This window comes from Lasioglossum baleicum, chromosome 1 (assembly GCF_051020765.1).
Source record: "Lasioglossum baleicum chromosome 1, iyLasBale1, whole genome shotgun sequence".
NCBI classification, from domain to species: Eukaryota; Metazoa; Arthropoda; class Insecta; order Hymenoptera; family Halictidae; genus Lasioglossum; species Lasioglossum baleicum.
This window is the reverse complement of record NC_134929.1, coordinates 19,245,750-19,265,215: the sequence shown is the minus strand read 5'-3', so window position 1 is coordinate 19,265,215 and position 19,466 is coordinate 19,245,750. Positions and strand designations below refer to the sequence as shown.

At 45.5% G+C, this 19,466-nt stretch overlaps 1 protein-coding gene across 5 annotated transcripts in view; it reads right to left on the bottom strand.

Moving 5' to 3' along the window:
- The window catches only part of LOC143208960 (protein gustavus-like), a 258,290-nt gene that overhangs the window by 229,903 nt on the left and 8,921 nt on the right, over window positions 1-19,466 (bottom strand). Inside the window, exon 1 of one of the 5 annotated variants that reach the window (XM_076424040.1) lies at window positions 1,816-18,114. The exons of 2 other annotated variants lie outside the window; for them this stretch is intronic. In XM_076424040.1, coding sequence (XP_076280155.1) covers window positions 1,816-1,844 — 29 coding nt within the window. In that variant the 5' untranslated portion in view covers window positions 1,845-18,114. Of the gene's footprint in view, window positions 1-1,815; window positions 18,115-19,466 lie in introns of those variants that run through there. 2 more of the 5 variants (XM_076424070.1, XM_076424021.1) reach the window with 2 other exon arrangements.

Here is a 19,466-nt window from a genome sequence, read left to right as displayed (position 1 = left end):
TGGCACCCCGTACTCTCCCATGGCTCCAGCAACATTTTTTGTACACTGATCTTTGCATCAGGGTTGCAAGATAATTGTGAATATGGAACTGTTTAACTTCTTTCGAACGTCTGGATTTTTTTAATGAAATCCCTATGCGACATAATGGCACCCCGCACTCTCCCATGGCTGTAGTAACATTTTCTGTACACTGATCTCTGCATCAGGGTTTCAAGATAATTGTGAAACTGGAACTCTCTTTAACTTCTTTCGAACGTCTGGGTTTTTTAGAAAGATACCAGCGTGACATAATGGTACCCTGTACTCTTTCACGATCATGGTAACATTTTCTGTACACAACTGTAACAATACAATGACACTTTGGTAACTCCTTTTGAACGTTTGGATTTTTTCCGAGGAAACAGACTGACCATTTCAAGGTCCAGTGCGAAGCGAATTCAAGCAAATGGTTTTTAATGAACTCGAAAAAGGAAACGTAAAAATTACCTCTCGCAAGTTCTTTTGTTGCATACACTGAACCACGACTAATTCCATTTGCTTGAAAATTTGAGGAAGGTAGCTTACATCGATTCCGAGCTTGTAAATCTCGATTTAGTCCAGCATGCGACTCAAAAAGAAAAGGGGACGAGAGAGCCGACGAAATGGGACGCCGTTAACGCTCAACAGTGTGCTAAGACTGATTTAATGGGTGGCCCCGCAAAAACAAGAGGCATTATTAAAAACGAGTTCTGAACAGAAGCCAACGGAAAGCCAGGAAACCGCCCGGCACTTCCAATTCCTGAGGAAACCCGGCGGAAAGAAAGAAATTAGCCGTTTCGTTGGATAAAACCAGGGATAATGTATATACATGCCGGCGGAAAGAGACCAAGAAACGAAAGAGCGAGAGGAGACGAGAGCGCAAGCGCCAGCCGACGTTGCTCGTACCGGTATCGGTGTTAATAACGGAGCAATTCATTAGAGTTTACCTCTCGCTGTTTCATGAATTTACCGATAAATTCTCATTACTGTTCCGCGCAAGCTGTAAGTACGTCACTACACGCAAGCGAACAAATATGGGAGCAGCTCTGGCCGGGAAAACATTCGCCGGCAAAACAATGGAGGAAGCTTGCACGTTTCATCGTCGATGTGTCCGGGCCCCTTACGTAAGCTTGCGAGAAAAACGGCGACCACACGAGACACGGAGAGAAAAAAAGCACTCGAGCAACAACTTCCGAGAGCGATAAACACTTTGTTTCACGGAGAGCGACGCGCGCGCGGTTCGGTCACCTTTTTTGTCGTTCGCAACACGATCCCGAAGAAAATGGTCCCATTTTCTCCGGTGAAAAAGGACCTCGAGTGACCCCCTTCTTCTCCTAAATATTCAAACCGAATGGATTCGCGAGGAAAATTATGGAAGTCGAGGGAAATCATATCTGCGGGGAGTTCATTGTGTCCGCGGAGGAAGCCGGTCGCACCGAATTCTTCGAGGAACGGGGCGGGGAACGTGAAAAATGGACCTTTCAAACTCCATGATTATTCACGAGGGTCGACTCGCCTAAATTCCGTTGCGACGCGACGCGGATTTTCCTCCGGGGGAGAATTTTCCGCAAAAGTGACCCGAACAGCGAGAGCGCAGATACACGTTGGAAAAGCAAGGGCAAAGTGGCCCGAGCGTTCCCCGGTGACGGGGCTTATTTATTCGATGCATTAGCGTCGACTCGCGAAGCAAATTGCAAATTGAATAACTTCGGCCGCATGGCCGACGCTGCGTTAAACACCTGACTTTAACGGGATCGCGACTATATCGTCGAGCGATCCTGAAACGAAATTTCTGACCTTTTCGGCGAGCTCCGAAATCGATCCATGAATCCACAGAAATCCCATTGATATCGGAGAGATCACGATGTCGATGGGGAAAACACACTCACCCGATTTCTCGACGACTGCTCGCGGGAAAACAGGTGTGCGACACTGTTGTTCTTCGGAGAACTGCCGGGATCTTCGTAGCGTAAGACTCGCAGAGTTCAAGGATCGTTCGGGGGATTAATCCCGTGTTTAAGAACAGGTGTTCTCACACAGCACCGGTAGACGATGGTACGGACACATGGGCGACCGACAGGTGAAACGGGAAAACAACACGTACGCATCGCGCGCGCGCAACGTCACTGTATCTGTATGCGTGTGCTCGTCGACGAAATGATCCGACTGGCGTTCTCTGTGCGGAACGGCAGCGGGTAAACCAACCACGTGACAACGAGTCCACCTTGACCACGAAGCAAGGATGGAACGCGATGCACGAACCAGCAGTCAACACCGTGAACTGAATTCGGTGGTAGCCGAAGCTACGCTCCGAGCCCGATTGACTCGCAGGCGGCAGGCAGCAGGCGGCAGGCGCCGCTTGAGGCGCCTCTACCATCCGCGATGTGGAAACTTCCTCGTTCGGCTCGTTACCGCCCGCCATCCTTGTTTATCCGCAGGATTTCGAGCAAATTTTTTTGCACCGACCGAACTGTTGCCCCCGTTTGAGTGACGGAATAAAGAACCGCGCAAAAACACGCCGCCGGAAGCTGCTGCCGACGCTAAACGCGTTCAACCCGGTTGCACAGAAAATGGATTCATTGTGCCAGGGCAAGGAGTGATCCGAAAATTCGCCGCTTTTGGGTCCCTAGGTCTTCGAACTTCTATTTAGACTGCGGGTTTTTATACGAAACTAAAATTGCTTGGACAATTTTACAAAAATAGAAAATATTGTTTTTCTGTAATAAAGACTTAACGTGCGAAAACGGTTAGAAGAATGCTGGCCGAATCGAAACGTGAAAATTTGTCGACACCGTTAAAGGGTACACGATGTGCAAATGGGCAATCGTGTAAACAGAACGTAAGAAAGCCGATCCAAGTAATCGAGCGATCCCACGCGATCGTTCCCACAGATCGTCGAAAAAGCGTCTCGAGGGAAGCACTTAGGGAAATATTTGCCTTCTTATCGAGGCTTCCGCTTAGTCGCGCGCCGAGTGGCTGTGGACAGATTCTGCGAAACGTCGTGTATGTCAGATTCTGTTTAATAGCTTTATCGACGGGGGCGTACAGTACGAAGACAGCAATTTTTCCCGGAGACGAGCCCGCCCGATAGAAGAGAGAGAGAGAGAAGAGACTTGCCTGGCCTGGCGCAGCGTTCGAGGTCGATCGATCGTCAATGGGGGTCTGTCGATACAAATTCAATATCCCGGCGGCCGGGTTCCGTACACGGTCTCACCTATGCAGCCGGGTATATCGACTGGGCGGCCGGTTATTTTGGGAATAAAGGGAAAAGCCGTTCGTGCTTGTATTTCGAAGCATTTGCTCGAAAACGCGGCCCGACCCGGACGACCCGTCCGTCAAGAGTTCGCCGGCTCGCGTGCCAGAAATATGGAAGCAGTCTTACGTTATTGGGTAGTTCGGCCCGGTAACCCGGTTTAGCGAGATGAACCCGATGCCCACGGTTTGGCGTTTCGCGTGCACGAAAGCTCGCGATAAATCCCGAACTGACAAGGACTGGTCCCAAGTCGGAAGATTTAAAAAGCAATGAAACGTCGCGTGAATCGAAAGCAGCCTAACGCGGTTTACAGAAGCGATTTCTGCGGTAATGGCTACTCTCTTATCAGAGAGCGAAGGCATCTCGTTCGCCGGTCGACAGCGGAGACAAACAGGAACGAGCTGTGCACGGGCGAGCCGTAGTTTACAAGCCGAGAGGCGAAACGCGCGATCAGAAAAGCTGGCCTGTAACGGGACTCGAATCTCCTTGTTCGTGCGCTGTTAATTTCTCGCGTGGTAGCCCGAGTAATCCAGAATTAAAGAGGCGAAACGGTAGCGCTGCCGTTCCGACGGGATTAAGGGACTATTCTTATTTTCGAGGCCGTTACACCGCGCGAATTTTTCCGAATTTTCCCCGGAAAAACTATACATATTTTTTGCGGATCATGTTCTGAAAAACATGAAGAAAGTTATAGAGCCTCTATGATTTAGTTAAGCAATGCACCACGACTTTAGGTAGCGAAGTGTATCAAATTAATTTGTCTACGATTTAAGTAAATTGCAAGATTGTGAACGTCACGCATGTGTTAAGAGGAATATCAGGCACCGTTTTTGAGAACGAACCTGGTATTAGCAGTCGAGCAACACGAAAGGGAAATTCCTCTTTCCTACCTTTACGGCAGAAGCAAAGTATCGAAGGTCTTTTGAAACGTGCTCGAATTTGACGAAGGTCGGCGCCACCGTGATAGAGGCAATCAGGCGGCGGATGTCGCTTAGGAGAGCTCGCGGCTCGAGAAGCCAATCTGTATTCCAGGTGCGGAGAACGGGCAAAGGTTCTTGGCCCTCGCGTGCACCGTTAAGTCGGGCCCGACCGACCAGTTTCGAAGCCGTGCAGTTGCACCTGAAGCCGTGAGCGACGAATTCAATTAATTTAATCGGCCGGTCGGCCGCCGGAATAACGCCCTCGTCTCGCTATATTAAACTCGCCTCCACTGAACTACCGACCTTTAATTCCGCGAATTTAAACCCGCCACCTCTTCCCGCCGCAACGAGGCTCTGCGATTCGACGCTGTACTCCCACTTCGGCTCGATTCGGTAAAGTCGATCCAGAGACGGAAAAAGCAGACATTCTATTCCAGGAGAGCGAGGCTCCATTGATCAACCAAGAGGACACGAGCCGGATCGATCAACCACCTTTCAAATTCCTTGACGTTTCACTGCCGAAGTGCATATTTGACTGGTGCTCCAGTTTTCACGTTTAGGACACATTTCTTTAACCGGTTAGCTGTGCGTGATCTGTACGCTGATTGGACGAAGTGGCTGTTCGTTTTATCATAATTGTAATAGAAATTTGTGACAGGATGCGCATGCATAAAATCCGTCGTTATAAATTGATTAGACGCACGGATCTAACTCTCTGTTCAGTGTACTTCCTTTTTAGTATATTTTCGAAGACTGTGGAGGTCAACCAAAGGTCGACTCGGGGTAAACATATAAATCAATAAAATCGTTTGAACAGCTGCAATACGATCATTTCAGCATCTGGTAAATGAGTTACAGCGCGAGTCGTTGCGCATTACACGAAAACGTAAACATATTTTGGTTTGCAAATCGTCAAAAACAGACTATAATAGGAGACCCAAGAGCCTGGGGGCACGAGCGGTTTTTCCCGAGCGGTGAAATCAGCGCTCACTAAATGTCGGGTCTCAAAGCCGCAGGTGCGTATTGCCGTGGCATTTATTAAACGATTATTTGCACTGGACGCGCGGCACAATCGTTTATTTATACTGGATACGTCAAATGTCAGTGAGAGAGAAGGATCGTTACGAAACGGTTATCGAACGAGGCTTAAGTCAGCAGTGGGGCGCGTTCACCGTGTTCGAGCATGTATCGCTTCTCGGAGACATAATGCGATATACATTCGCGCACGAATTTTTCCGTTTCCCGGTCACGTGCCGTTGCTGTTTTGACGGTGCGTTTGCCTCGAGTCCGAGAGACATATGTGTTTTTCGTTTTTCCGCTTCCTCCGCGGTTGACGTCGACATCGTCGGAGAGAGGAGAGGAGAGGCGCACCTGTGCAAAGAGACCGTCGGGAGTTCATTAACGGAAGCGCTGCTTCGGTCCGCGGCGATCCACGCGTCGAATTTAAGGGCATTTCCCTAATGAGCGTCGGGGAAACGGCCGCTAGCCGCATTAATTCCTATCTCGCCGGGCAAATGGGATTAACCGTGATAATTTTCCAGGTCGCCGCGAATACCTGCGGCCGTGACGGGAATATTTCCGCGAGCGACCTCTCTCTCTCTCTCTCTCGCTCTCTTTTTCCGCGTTCCCCGCCCGGCCGACGCGACGTCTCGCGAGATTTTCACCAAGGGATAATTGGAGCCGTTTTCTCGGGGCGAGGAACGAGAATGACAGAAATTTAATATCACGTAGCGCTGCCACAGTGGACTGGAAACCTGTTCTTCGTAGCCGAATTTATTCTGATGGTATCTCAAGGTTTAATCCTTTGCCTCGACCCAGACTCGACATCGATTTCTGCACCGATCGTTCCTTACTTTATTGATTTCCGTTAAATTTATCTAGGTGCACGGTAGTGCACTAGCTACCTCCTTTTACACGAAACAACTCAGCCGTTTTTTAGAGGCTTCTAACTCGGCACTGGAGGCAGATGGAGAGATGTAATTTCGTACACTTGATAAATACTATCATGTCTCAATATTGACAAAACATTAAACTTCCAACATTAGTAGGTTCCGAGATATAGGACCTCAAAAATCGCTAAATTTGTCACTGACTGACTGACTGACAGATCATCAAAACCTTTTGGGTACTTACCATTGACCTACAAGCTTGAAATTTGGTACATAGGTCCACCATAACAAACACTCAAAGTAATAATTATCAAAGTTTGAAATTTTACACCTTAAATGGATTGAATTGAAAAAAACATGACGAAAATCACAACTTTTTACGGCCATAGGAACTTGGCTCCTGTTTACAGGATGTTTTTGTTAGGATATCATAATTACCCGGTACAATTGGGTGGGAATACAATTGGACTATAATTAGCAAATTAAGTGATCCCAAATTTCAATTTCCCCTTCTAAATGCTTAAAATAACAAGAAACGGCATGGTGGTTGCACAGCCAGAGCCACGCATCCGTGACAATTAACGCAACGCTCGCTATCATCTGGCCGCCACTCGACTGCTTTACGATCGCAACAGATCGCCACGTGATAGCCGACCCTCTGCTCCACCGATAATAGATCTGGCATCGATCGGCCATCGCCTACCAACTCCTCCATCGGCCGGCGAAACACGTTTATGATCGAAAGTTTGCGAAATAACGGCCGCTCGTAAAACTCCCGACGTTTCGACTCCTCGTTTTTCGGTGAACGGGAACGAGCGACTCATAAAAAAAATTCGACGGTGTACGTACAGTACGCGTAGCCGGCTGTCGAACCGCCCCGCGATATACGGCTTATCTGTTCCTGATTTACCAGCGCTGCGCTCCGATGACGCGTTAAGGGGTCGCCCCCGAAACGGCTAGCTTCCGCGATTAATGACAGCGAGACCGGTGCGAGGATCGACCTGAAACTTTGTCGGTTCGTTCTACTATGTTTGAAGAATATACAGGAATTTTGGCTAGTTGATATGTCCATTCGTTTCGAAGATGCGGCGGAAATTCCGCTATAATAGCACCAGTTCGTGATTATTAAACTGCGAATGCAGCAAAATGCTATTTAAAACGCGTCTAAGTTTCTAATGCAGTTTAAAGATATTTAGAACACAAAATATTAGGTCTACTGTTGATTAGATAATGTAGAACCTCTTTACGCGGTTTATAAACGACCGAGTTTCCGATAACAGCAGTAACAGCGAGATTACACGTGTACAAACTATAGCCGTCCGAGTTCCCGTCATATAATACATGCCGCTTTTCAGCGGCGTTGCTCGTAAAACTGCAAGTTTTTCCCGCGGAACCGTATTCTTTCGCGTGCGTGCATGTGGGTTAAACCTTTCCTGCCGCCGCGCCGCGGCACGGCACGGCAGGCAGCGTTCCGATGCATTCGAGCCGGTTCGACAAAGCGGGAGACCGCTTAAAAGCGGAGAACGCGACGTCGGATCGATCCGCGTAAAATTAAACGTGACCTTTCGCGAGATCGCTTTCGATTCGCCGAGCATTTTTCGGCCATGTGCGCGCTCGAGGGAGCGGATTCAGCGGTGTTCGCATTCGGAATTGCATCGCTCCAGAACCGGCGACTTTCGCGCGCGGACACTTTTGAAACCGGTCCCGGCCTAGCGAGTCCGACGCTGCTTGCTGGAACGGAGCTCGGGCCCAAAATGGACGAATGTTTATTCTAATTGCAGCCGCGGAATCGGCTTGTTAACAAGAGACGAACCCGATCGATCCCGTTTCCACGACAGAATTAACGGTCCGGTTTGTTTTCGTCTCCTCGATTCACCGGACAAATACTCGAGCGAGATCTAATTGCTGCCCGCTTCGATTCCAACGCGAGGAATCAGGAAGAGCGGAGGGTCGCCAGACTCTCGTCGAAATCCTTTCGGCCGCGATTGATTAACTATCAATATTTTTGTTCAGCCGCTTTCAATCCAACGTGCCCCCGCGAATAAGAGAGAGGAAAGTGGAAATGGGAACGAAAGCTCCGATTAAAATTGGTTTCCATCCGATCCGAACCATCGATCTTTTGATCCGACGGGTGAAAGAGACCCCCTCGAAAGCTGTTTCGAAGCTCCGCTGTCTGCGCGACAGGGTAAATGAACCGTAAAGTGTCTTTCGCGCAGATACGCAACGGCGAGCGCCGCGCATTCAACCACGCGTGCACGCCAATGGCCTAGCGATTTTTTAAAGAAGCCAGGCCAAGTATTCAGGTCTCGTGGTATCAGGCCTTCTATCGCCTATCGCTAATAAGATTCATTCGATAACTCCAATCAACAACGTAGAAAACGTACAAACGTACTAAATCCCATTCTAGATGTGAAATTTCGATGTAATTCTTGTTGCTTTGAGAATTTACAATTGGGAATTAATGCACTTAATCAATCTCATTATTCCAACACATTAGCTGCAGATTTTGATACAGAATAAAAATAGTAAATATTCGATCTAAGAATAAAAAAATTTTATTAAAAAAAAACTAAACCGACTTCGAAAATAAATTCAATACAATCTTTTCGGAGGCGGTGCAAAATTCAAAATTATCCAAATGACAGATGTTGCTGATTATGATTTCATTGGAATATGGTGGGCTTGGAAATCAGTAGGTGGGAAAAAGAAGATACATTAATACATATGTAAAAACATGTAGAAGAATTTAAGGATTTTCGTAATTTCCAGTGTCGAAAATTTTCAATTTTGCGCCGCCTACAAAAAAATTGTATTGTATTTAAGTTCGTGTGTATTCACATAAATTAAATGGAAATTATTTTATACTTTTTAGTGCGTTTTTTCGCGAAGTCGGTTTAATTTTTTTTATAAAATCTTTTTATTTCACACTTTTTATCAAGGGACCAATCGGGAGATATACCCTACACTGATTGGTCCATCCATCTCGGAGTAATCGGTGAACATACATGAAATGTAGGATCAAAGATATCTTTCGTCTGAATATTCACAAATCTCCGTGTGAGATTTACAAAAACGTCTTTGTCTGTCAACCGTCACATTCCAAATCGTAATTCATAAATATCTGAGAGCCGCAATCAATAATGGTAACGACATCGCGTCGTTACTGTTCCTAATATCTAACATTCAGCGGAGTTCACAACGGCATCACCACCCTACACTTTCGCAAATAAAATCGTAAGGATTAAAAAAATGCAAATTTTTTTCACGGGACCACACCGGGGACAAACTCTACAAGATGCAAAAGGTTTCTTTCCGATTGGTCCATCCATCTCGGCCTAATCGGTGAACATACATAAAAAAAAGCGGAAAAAAGGCACATACAGATCGAATTGAGTAACCTCCTTCTTTGTCGAAGTCGGTTAAAAACAACCCAGGGAACATTGAACAGCTCGCAGGAACGTTTCGAGCGCATTACGGACGCATCGAAACAAGTGACACGACCAATATGTGTCAGAGAGAAAATCACATTCAGTATAACCGCACCCTAAACCGTTTCATTATTGTTCGCCGCATAGACACAAGGTCGCCCCTTCCCTTCTCGTTGGAACAATGGCGTTACCGCAAGTGCTCGTTACCGCGGTTATTTACATAAACAAAAGGCCCACGTGCATTTTCATTGAATAGACGACTGTATGCGCGCGAGCAATAAGGAGGTCCGGTCAAGGCGAGGCTGGTGGACTTCGATTAATTTTAGACCGGGTCGATTTCGATTCGTCACCTTTATCGTGGCGATCTCGCCAATTGTTATCAAATCAGATACATACATGCAATTAAACGATTCAGCTACGATAAATTTTCCGAACGGCGACATTGGGCTAAATAAACGCGGTAGATCCGACAACTTCGCACACGCGACCTGACTGAAATCATTTTCATTATACGATGACCCACAAATCTGTGTAGCCGTCGTACCACTTTGTCCGTGTTCCATGTGCAACTTTATGGCGAAATTAACACTTTACCTTGGAGAGAACAGCCTGACTGAAAAAGGAACGGTTAATCTACTGTTAACAGGTATTTTAATAACTGCATTGATAAGAAGCTTAACAATTTCCTTCCAGATAACAGCCCCGAAAGAAATTAATGGACGCCGCTATTTGAGGTAACTCAACGTTCAAGAATTGATTAATAGACCACGGTGGAAGGTGTCACGGGCTAAAAGTTACGGGGCGGAATACAAAATAGTGAGTTTTTAAAAGAATTTAAAAACGCTGTTGCGTTAAAAGGAGAAGACATTCAAGGAAGAAGTACATTCTCATTTGAATTCTGTTTCCGTCGTCTACTAATCATTGTGTTAAAAATGTGTGAGTTGGACGCAGACCTATCTGAAAGGAGATGTGACGCGAGTGAGGCTCGACGTAATCTCGCAAAGGGTTAAAAAGCCTAATCCTCAATCTACGATTCTCTAAGGCCTCTTAAATCGTCACAGGTAGCTAAGCCGTCGAGAATGATGCATCGCGGCTTCCCGAGCGATGAAACCCGTGGTGCATCGACAGTCGCAGTGGCTGGTCCACTTCGGGCTCAGCATGTGGGTAGCGATAGGCGAGCAGCTATTATCGTAGTATCTAAAGCCTCTTCTTTGAAAACCAGGCTGCGATAATGGTCATCTAGTGGGTCTTTCGTTGAGGCTCGGAAGCACATAGGAAAAGAAACCACCGGGCGATTGATTTGCTCGCGTTTAGATCGCGCAACGGCGTGCACCGGGACATAAGTAACCGGCGGCAGGGTTCATTGTTTCTGCGCCGGTCTGTTACAATGGTAAATGGCATTCCGTAGAAATCGTGTCGCCTCGGATTTATATTTCATAGGGCGGAGACCCGCGAACCGCTCGATAAGCCCTGCAATAATAATACGGGCCGTTCCACGCGAATGGAACCAAAGATTCCGCGACTGGAATTAGCGGACGGACGGGGACGCATAAATAGCACAGGTCTCGTTGCGAGACGTGTACTCTAATTACAACTGTCCGCCGACCAGCAGCATCCTTATCGAGCCTCGCGATCTACCTCCTTACTTATTCCTGTCTTCCAGGCAACGGTCGATGCTCGAGCACCCTCTTACGGACGACCGGGAACTCGTTACCCCGGGGATCCCGATGCAAATTGTCACAATACTCCCATTTTCTCTTGCACGAATTTAGCAGCTCCGGAGAAATTCAGCTTAGAACAAAAACACGTGAATATTCCTTAAGACCTGTTGAATCAAGCCTACCTATTCCAAACGTTTCATTGCTTTCATCCCCCGATAAGAAAAAATTGGCACACGGCTGCGGGCCCAAGAAGGTCTCCAATCCGTCGATAAGCTTTCAGCGATTCAGCTTCGACAATTTTTCCTGAACGAACGGTTTGACGTAGCTCTCCGAAACTTTCCAGACATTTCAAGGAACATTCCAGGATACAGATACACATTTTTCCGGGCCGAAACAGCGAACGAGTTCGTAGCTACATACTCGCTCTTAAGGATGTTTCTCCATCGAGGAAGACAGGGTGCAAAGGGGTTGGATCGGAGAAAAGACGAGCGCAGATCGATGCAAGGGTGAACGGGGCGAAGAGTGGTACTCTTCTAGCTCTCTTCGAGAGTCGTTGTTCAGGCTCGAACGCCTCTCTGAAATCCGAGGCGACCTCGCGGCACTAGACACTGGAAACTATGCGACCCTATCCAAAGGCGAAGCACAGCGTTCGACGAAGCACGGTGACACAATGCCGGCTGTAAAAACGGAAAAATAACGCCGCGGATATAGGTGGTATCGGCCACTCCTGCGGTCGATAACATTGTGCGCCGAGACGTTGATGCTGACAAGTTTTCTCGGTCGCGTGCTCTCTCGCCCTCGATATATCCGGGGCCATTTTACCTCCGTTCCATCCGGTTTGCTACGCGGCTCGAGAGCAATGCGGTTAATACGGCGATACGTGAACATTTCGAGGCACGCGTGACATTTCGACGGACACGCGGCGGAGAGAAACGCGTTTCAACAAATAAACGCGTCGACGCTTTCGTACGGCGACTCCCAAATGGAACGCTAATGGGTTTCGCGTCTTCCCGCGTGTGTTCGGCCGCTCGTCTCCCCGGCTGCTGTTGCCCGGAATGCACAGGATGCGCTCGCGATGCAGCCAGCCCCTGCCACCCACCGTGAGCGACGACCCCGTCAAGCAAACTCCTACGCGAGTCTGTTAGGTGTGCTCATAAGCTCAGTGACTTTTTATTCGATCGGTCATAACGTATAAGTTATGTTCGGGACTAGTTTTGAGCGAACTTTTAAGAATTTTCTTAGAGAAATTTTTAAACCTTTCGCATTGGGATTATGTGCACATATTTATTGGTACTTGTAGTATACTAGCGATTTTTTTCAAGTAAAAATAATTAAAATTGCACGAGTTATATATTTTTTTTGGATGTTTCGAAAAGCATGGGTCGACGGTCGCCATGATTCTAGTCCTTCTACTAATCGGAAAGAGAAAAATGAAACTGTGTTTATTAATCACTATAAAAAAATAAGAAGAAATAACAGAGTATGTGGTGAAGATTCTCACAAACTTTCGAGTCTATTGTGATCATCAATTCTCTCAAAAAAACGTGATTACGTTGATTAAACTTTGCATTAAAGTGATCAAGGATTCCCCGATTAAACTGGCCCACGATTACATATAGTTGTAGACACGTAACCATCCTATCCACGTGGGTAAACCCTACGGGCGACGCGTGCTTGGTATGATTTGTTTCCTGTCGTCCACCATAAAGACTGTTCAGTAACATTCGCCAGCTTTAGCAATTTTTTTATCGGGTCAATCGCAGCTCCCGGGGTGAAACACGCTCGTTACGAAACTACTGGAGAGGGGATAATTCCACCCTAATCGAAATCGCGCGGAATATTACTGCCGCGTGTCAGCCAGTTCCCGTGAAATACCGTCGTCGATGATAAACTCGACGGAAACACCGATTTTTCACGTTGATTCTAGAGAAACGAGTAGACCTGTTCTTTAAAGTGTACACGGATTACTTTTTCAATGTGTGAGTCTCCACAAATGGCTGTACATAACGATCTTCAACTCCCTTGTGGACGGGAAATATTTTTAGCACAGTTCTCGATGGATCTAATGAGTCAATTTTAAGAATTAAATGACGGAAAAAGTGTTGGAGAGGAAGGTGGATGAAATGGGAAATCATTGACTTGAGAAAACTGATGCAAACTAGTAATTCTAGAATAATGTCTTTACCGGTCTCTGGTCGTTTGACTCATTTATCCACACTGAGAAAAAAAAGTAGTTACTTCAATAACACGCGCGTTATTGTAATCTTTTTACTTCGATGAATATCAATGTATTCTTTTCAATAGTATGAAATTTAGAAGCAAATCGTGATGTATTTGAATTGTCTATCATGAAATGATTGAAAATATTATTCGCGATTCAATACCGTACATTATTATTCGTAATATTTCTCTTTTTCCTTCAATCAGATATGTTGTTAAAAAAATTTGAGAAATGTATTGATTTGTACTGGAATTGGTTTGAGGCCATATCTTATTTTTTTGAAAACATTGACGTCAAGCTATTCGCTTATATGATTGGCGGAAATGAGTTTTGCTATTGAAATTCAATAGTATTAAATATTAAAATAAGTTCATATGATATTGGCACTATTCAATAGTACATCTTATTGAATCAACATATATTTTTTTTGTTTCGACAGGATTTTTTTCTCAGTGCAAGAAAAAGAAAAGAATAGGATAGAGAGTGTCCCATTTTACCTCACCTTTCCCTATCCAATAGAAATCTTTTTGACATTTCTTTAAAGTAGACAAATTTTCACTCCAGATGTCTTTGATTGGTCTTCTCAATTCGATAAAGCTACCAAAGCTTTACTATTCGAGGAAGAAAATTAGGATACGTAGCAAACGACGCTACCAATTCGAGATGAATCAACATCGACTATTTCGGTGCTATTTGCTCGTGCGAGGTCCTTCGACGAGACGTTTCCCCGCCGTTTCGAAAGTTAATTGAGACCCGGCAGTAGCCATTTCCATAAAATCTCCGCGGCTATAACGATATCGTAAACGTCACGGTTATTAGCTAATTAACTAATCGACGGGCGTTCCACGTATGTCCGTGGTTATGGTATAATTCAATATTTCGCAACCGAATAAAAAGATGGAAACCAGAGGAACTGCGTGAACCGTGAGAAAACTTCGGCCAAGAGTTACACGGTGCTATTCAGCTTGGCGGCGACCAGCAATCGCGTATGGGTATATCGAAGAATTCTATGCATCTCTATCGCGCATTCTATACGCGAACGTCACCGGTATTCCAATGGCACTGTGCCGTTTCCCAAGCGGCGACGTTCCTTTCGGTTAGCTCTCGTGCCCGCTTCTGCACGCGTTTCTATCTTGCACTTGGCGAATCCGTGTTTTCTTCTCGAAAAGAATTCTTTCGAATAGCGAATTTACACTTCCTCACTTTGGATGCACTTCGAGGATTCATCCGCAATGAATACGAAAGACGAAAAACCATTTATACTTCTTCAATGATAGCATACAATTCAGTAATTCGGAAGATGAAAGAGACATTCTCGAACTTCGCCGGCGCAAATTATCTGCATAAAACCGCGGCATTGAAACTTAACGGTGAAAACGAACACTGTTTGCTTGTTTGAACAGACTTGGGCTTGTCACGGCTATTTCGCTGTTTCATTATGAATCATCCGGTTAATTCTTCACTTTTATATCGCATAGGTGAATCACCGAGTCAACTCATTAAAAGTGGTCTAGTTCACCGATCACTGCGGATGATCATGTTTGAAACGCAGATGAAAATAATCCTCGCACCTTAGGATGGATCTCATCCGAGATGCGCATCCAAAGTGAGAAGTCTAAATTCGTCTTCGGCGAGCGAGCGGGACCCGTCATTGCGCTTGTTGAACTCGTAAACGGGCGTCGTTTTGTGTAACGAGCCGCGCCTCTTTAATCGCGCGTTTATATTCCGCGTCGTAAAAGCGCGCCGGAATTAAAAAATTACGGTGTGTCGTAAAGCAGAGTCAGAATAGAGAATGGCTCGCGAGTACGTACGCAAGTAAATCGTTGCAATGTTTCACCTTAACAGCGCGATATAAAAAGCCGCACGGCACCGACGAGTACAGGGTGTTGCCGAAATCATGATACAGACGGCGGTGATTCTACGCGCAAGAACAAATCGAAAAGGAGCAGGAACATTTTTTGGTTTGAAGCCTCGTTTTTGAGAAAAACGGGTTTGGAAATCCGTCGAGTTCGAAATCTGTAGCCAGTAGAATCACGATTTGTCACACGTACCACGACTTCGGAAACACCCTGTATACACGCTCGCGGACGATGCTCGCCGTATCGGAATGGAAACGCTATCTTTTTTCGCCCCGTGTCCCACCGTTTCTGTCGTTGATGTACGCGCAACTATCGTCGACCGTTCCCTATGAATATTTCACGCGCATAATTGCGCGTTTATGTCTCGCCAAGCGTTTCTTAACATTCTTCTGTGAGGCCGAGCACGCGAGCGAGACAAACCGGAGAACGGAAAGAGACGGGCTCACTGTATGGGAATCGAAGACACGTCCGGTAGACAAATTAGACTCCGGTTATACTATTTACGATTTTCGATCGTGCGTGATGCATGTTGGTCGTTCCAAACGTGTTTTCAATCGTGTTAACACATTATGCACAGCGTTGCATGCACGTGGTCTCAATTCCCACGAGGTATCGCAATATGGAGTTCTATGGAATAAAAATGTTCGAATTGAATTGCGACAAAATACAGTGAAATAGAAAGTTAGTTTCTTTTTCACACTCTGAAAAAAAGCACCACTAAAAATTACTATAGATATAGAATACTTAATAGATTGTGGTAATAATTGATCTTCAAAATTGCTATACAGAATACTGAATAGATTGTGGTAAAAATTGATCTTCAAAATTACTATACAGAATACTTAAAAGATTGTAGTAAAAATTGATTATATTAAGTTCAACAAAAAATATTGTGTCATTTATACATGACCGACACGACACGAATTGATAAGATTTTGTGCAACCACGTAGTTATCCAACGTGTTTGAATGTTTGAACGGCATCAATCGTTCGCACACCGGCAACGAATCAAGATTTAGCAGTTTGGAGCGACTGTAAGCAACTTGTGGGTGACCATCCGTGATGGTACATGGAAATCGCTCGCCGTTTTCCCTCGATTGTATTGCGCGAACGCGATGCACAACTTCTGCCAATACGCATCCCATGCACACGACGCACACGCTCGCGGCCGATCGCTTCGCCGCACTTATGTAACACCAGGCACGTGCATCTCGGTCAAGGCAACTGGGTTAAAACGTCGACGCCCACGATGCGTGAATCCCGTAAATTTTCACCGACGGGAAAGCGGCTGCTCGTTATTTATCAGTGATCTTTCGCGCACCTTCGACACGTTGCCATTACGAACAGGAGCAGTTAATAATGCACCTTTCACGCGCAGCGACGGTCGCTGTTGGACTCGCTTATTTGGTAATGTATGGACTGTGCCGAGCTTTATGCAAAATAAAAATTCTCGATCAATTACAAGAAACGAGACAGACCTACCTTTCCTTCTTTAAACATTTTAATTAATTAACTGGGTTTGTTTATGTCCTAAATATTTATTTCCCCCCATTAACGATTTAAACAGTTGTATTCCAGAATTTTCGCAGATTTCTTTAAAAATCTAGAACAGTGAAAATTTATTTGTGAACATTAACGACCCGACACGCGAGTTTCTCGCTTTTAAGATCTTTGATGCTGTGACATTTTCTGTTCTCACAGGTGGATAGAATGATGTCAGTCTTTTGCAACCTATAAGAGAACCCTTACGATACAATTATCTCAGGCACTCAGAATAGTTGCAGCTTGCATTTCTAGAAAACCCTTTGTAATTGTGCATCCATCTTGGAAAATGCTGCTAACACCTTTACCCTTTCGGAGTACACCCTCTCGCAGTCTTGTCCTTTGACCTTTTTAGAGTCGCAAGAATATACAGTGTCCTTGGCAGGCTACAGTGTGTGCTCGTTGAAACTGGAAGAGCAACGGATGCTAGAAAATTAACCCTTTCTCGACTCTCTTTTAAGGCACCACTTAAAAAGGACTGCACATTATGCATTTGAGAAAAAAAATGAATACGTGAATAAAGATCCGCGGTCTAGTCGGTACAGTCGTCAAATCCTAAATGAATTCCCGTGTTATGAATGCACGAGTTCCTATTAATTTATAACAATGACTAATCAATTCGCTTTCCACGCGTGCTTTCAGTCGATCAATGGAAACAACTGCCACAGCGCGTCATCGAAAACGCATTCTGGCTCGCCTAAACTTGGCCGGGATTCGACCAGTTCGGGACGTGGTCAGCACACCCACACTGTCACACGCTCTCTCACATACATACACAGGCACCCGACGGACTCAGGACGCTTCCACTCAACGGGAAATGCATTCGGCCGAAGAAGGAGACGCCATTTTCAGTGGTACGGCCTTTGTACAAAGTGCTACTCGTTTTCCGCTGTCGCTTCTACACTCGACACTGTTCCGCAGACGGGGAAAAAGGTTTACGGGACACGCGGCAGAACCACTTGCACCGTTTCTCCATCGTGCAGGATGATCTCTGTCGAGTGGTCGTCTGTGCAATCGTCCACAAACTTCTATCCGATTTAAAAGAGAGCGCATCGCTCCTAGAAATTCGCCGGACCTTCCACGGGGATCTTCCTCGGAAACAATTAAATTGCAGCGTCCTTTGTGACGTGGCTCGTGCAAGTGATTGCGTTTCAACAAAACGGATGAAATCCGGAAATTTTCAAGTCGCCAAGTAACAGCCCTTTGCACTCGAGTCATGGTACCGAGAATTATCATGCCGTGATTCGAAACAATTTTTTAAAATTGTCGATATTTGTAATTTGTCATTACCAGACTGTGGATTTTATGACAAACGAGTAAAATATGAGTAAAATGAGAAAAATATTATTATATTATTTTCAGCCTATTAAACAAGAAAGAAAATAACTTTCTATTTCGCTCCAGTTTGTTGCAATTTAGGCACAAAATTTTTCTTTTGCATAAAGATCCGCTGTTCAGCCGTTAACGGGATTATTTTATGCATTTATTAAAATTATAAAAATCTCACAGCTTCTGTGGTATGCGGTGTAAGTATTTGCCAGGATGGTTCGTCGGGTTCAATGAACTCTAGAAAATAGCTCGCGATTTAATTGCAGAAGCCTGCGAGACACCCATAAATTTACGAACACGCGGATGGAGAGGTTTTTATGGTTCTGAATGGCCGCGCAAAGATCCAAAGAAGAGATTAAACAGATTCGACGCGGACCGCGAAAGAGTTGGTAAACAGTGGCCAGGTAACGGCACTCGGACCTGTTATCTGCGGCGAAAGGGGATAATTCCCCATTTCCAGAGTCTGTCGGGGTAATAGGTCGTCTTCCGTAGATAGGAGGGGTCGCGAGGGGGTCCCGTGATCCTCGGCATTACCCAGCCAAAGTAGACAGGATAATGCATGACGGAGCAAAGGTTTATCATTTTATCGCCGCACCGTGGAACCTAATGATACGTGAGAAATCTTGCGGCGCTAAGTTCCGCGGCATCGTGAGACGAACGACGCTGGTAAACCGGAAGATCGATATTACCCGTCGAGACGTCGGAACCACGACTTTCACGGATCCTCGTTAGCCTTGCCGACATTCGAAGACGACGGAAATAGAACCGCGAGCAACAGGATTCGTCGGTGAAACTGTGACTGGCAGGAGACCTCAACATGCTCGAAAACTGCTGTTGCAGGTCTGTTCAACTTCACTCTGTGGCATTTGATCTCGCGATTCAGATAACAGCAATCTTCAGTCACGGCAACGCTAAACCTATCGGGCATAAAAACTGGCTGGCATGCGTTGTTTTATACTTTATACAATGGACAAGAATTTTCTTTCTACTTTCAGTAATTTTAAAATACATGATGATTCGAGATAATTGAATCCCAACAGAAACATCCTGTAAACAGGAACCAGGTTCCTATGGCAGTAAAAACTTGTGAGATCAAACAAAATACGGCCCAGTTCGTTGGCTTAGAAATACCTCTTGCAATACTGAAAAAAGCGTTTGTAAAAATTAGTTTAAAAAAGAACGCTATTTAATTTTTGAAGAGTTACATGCAAGGCTAAATTATTCAAACTTGGCGGCTACCTAACACCTTTTATGGCCATTGGTTTAAAAAGTAACGGCCAAGTTTGAATAATTTAGGTGCAGTTTCTTTTGTTTACGTTAGAGCGATTGTTTTTTCATCAGTATTT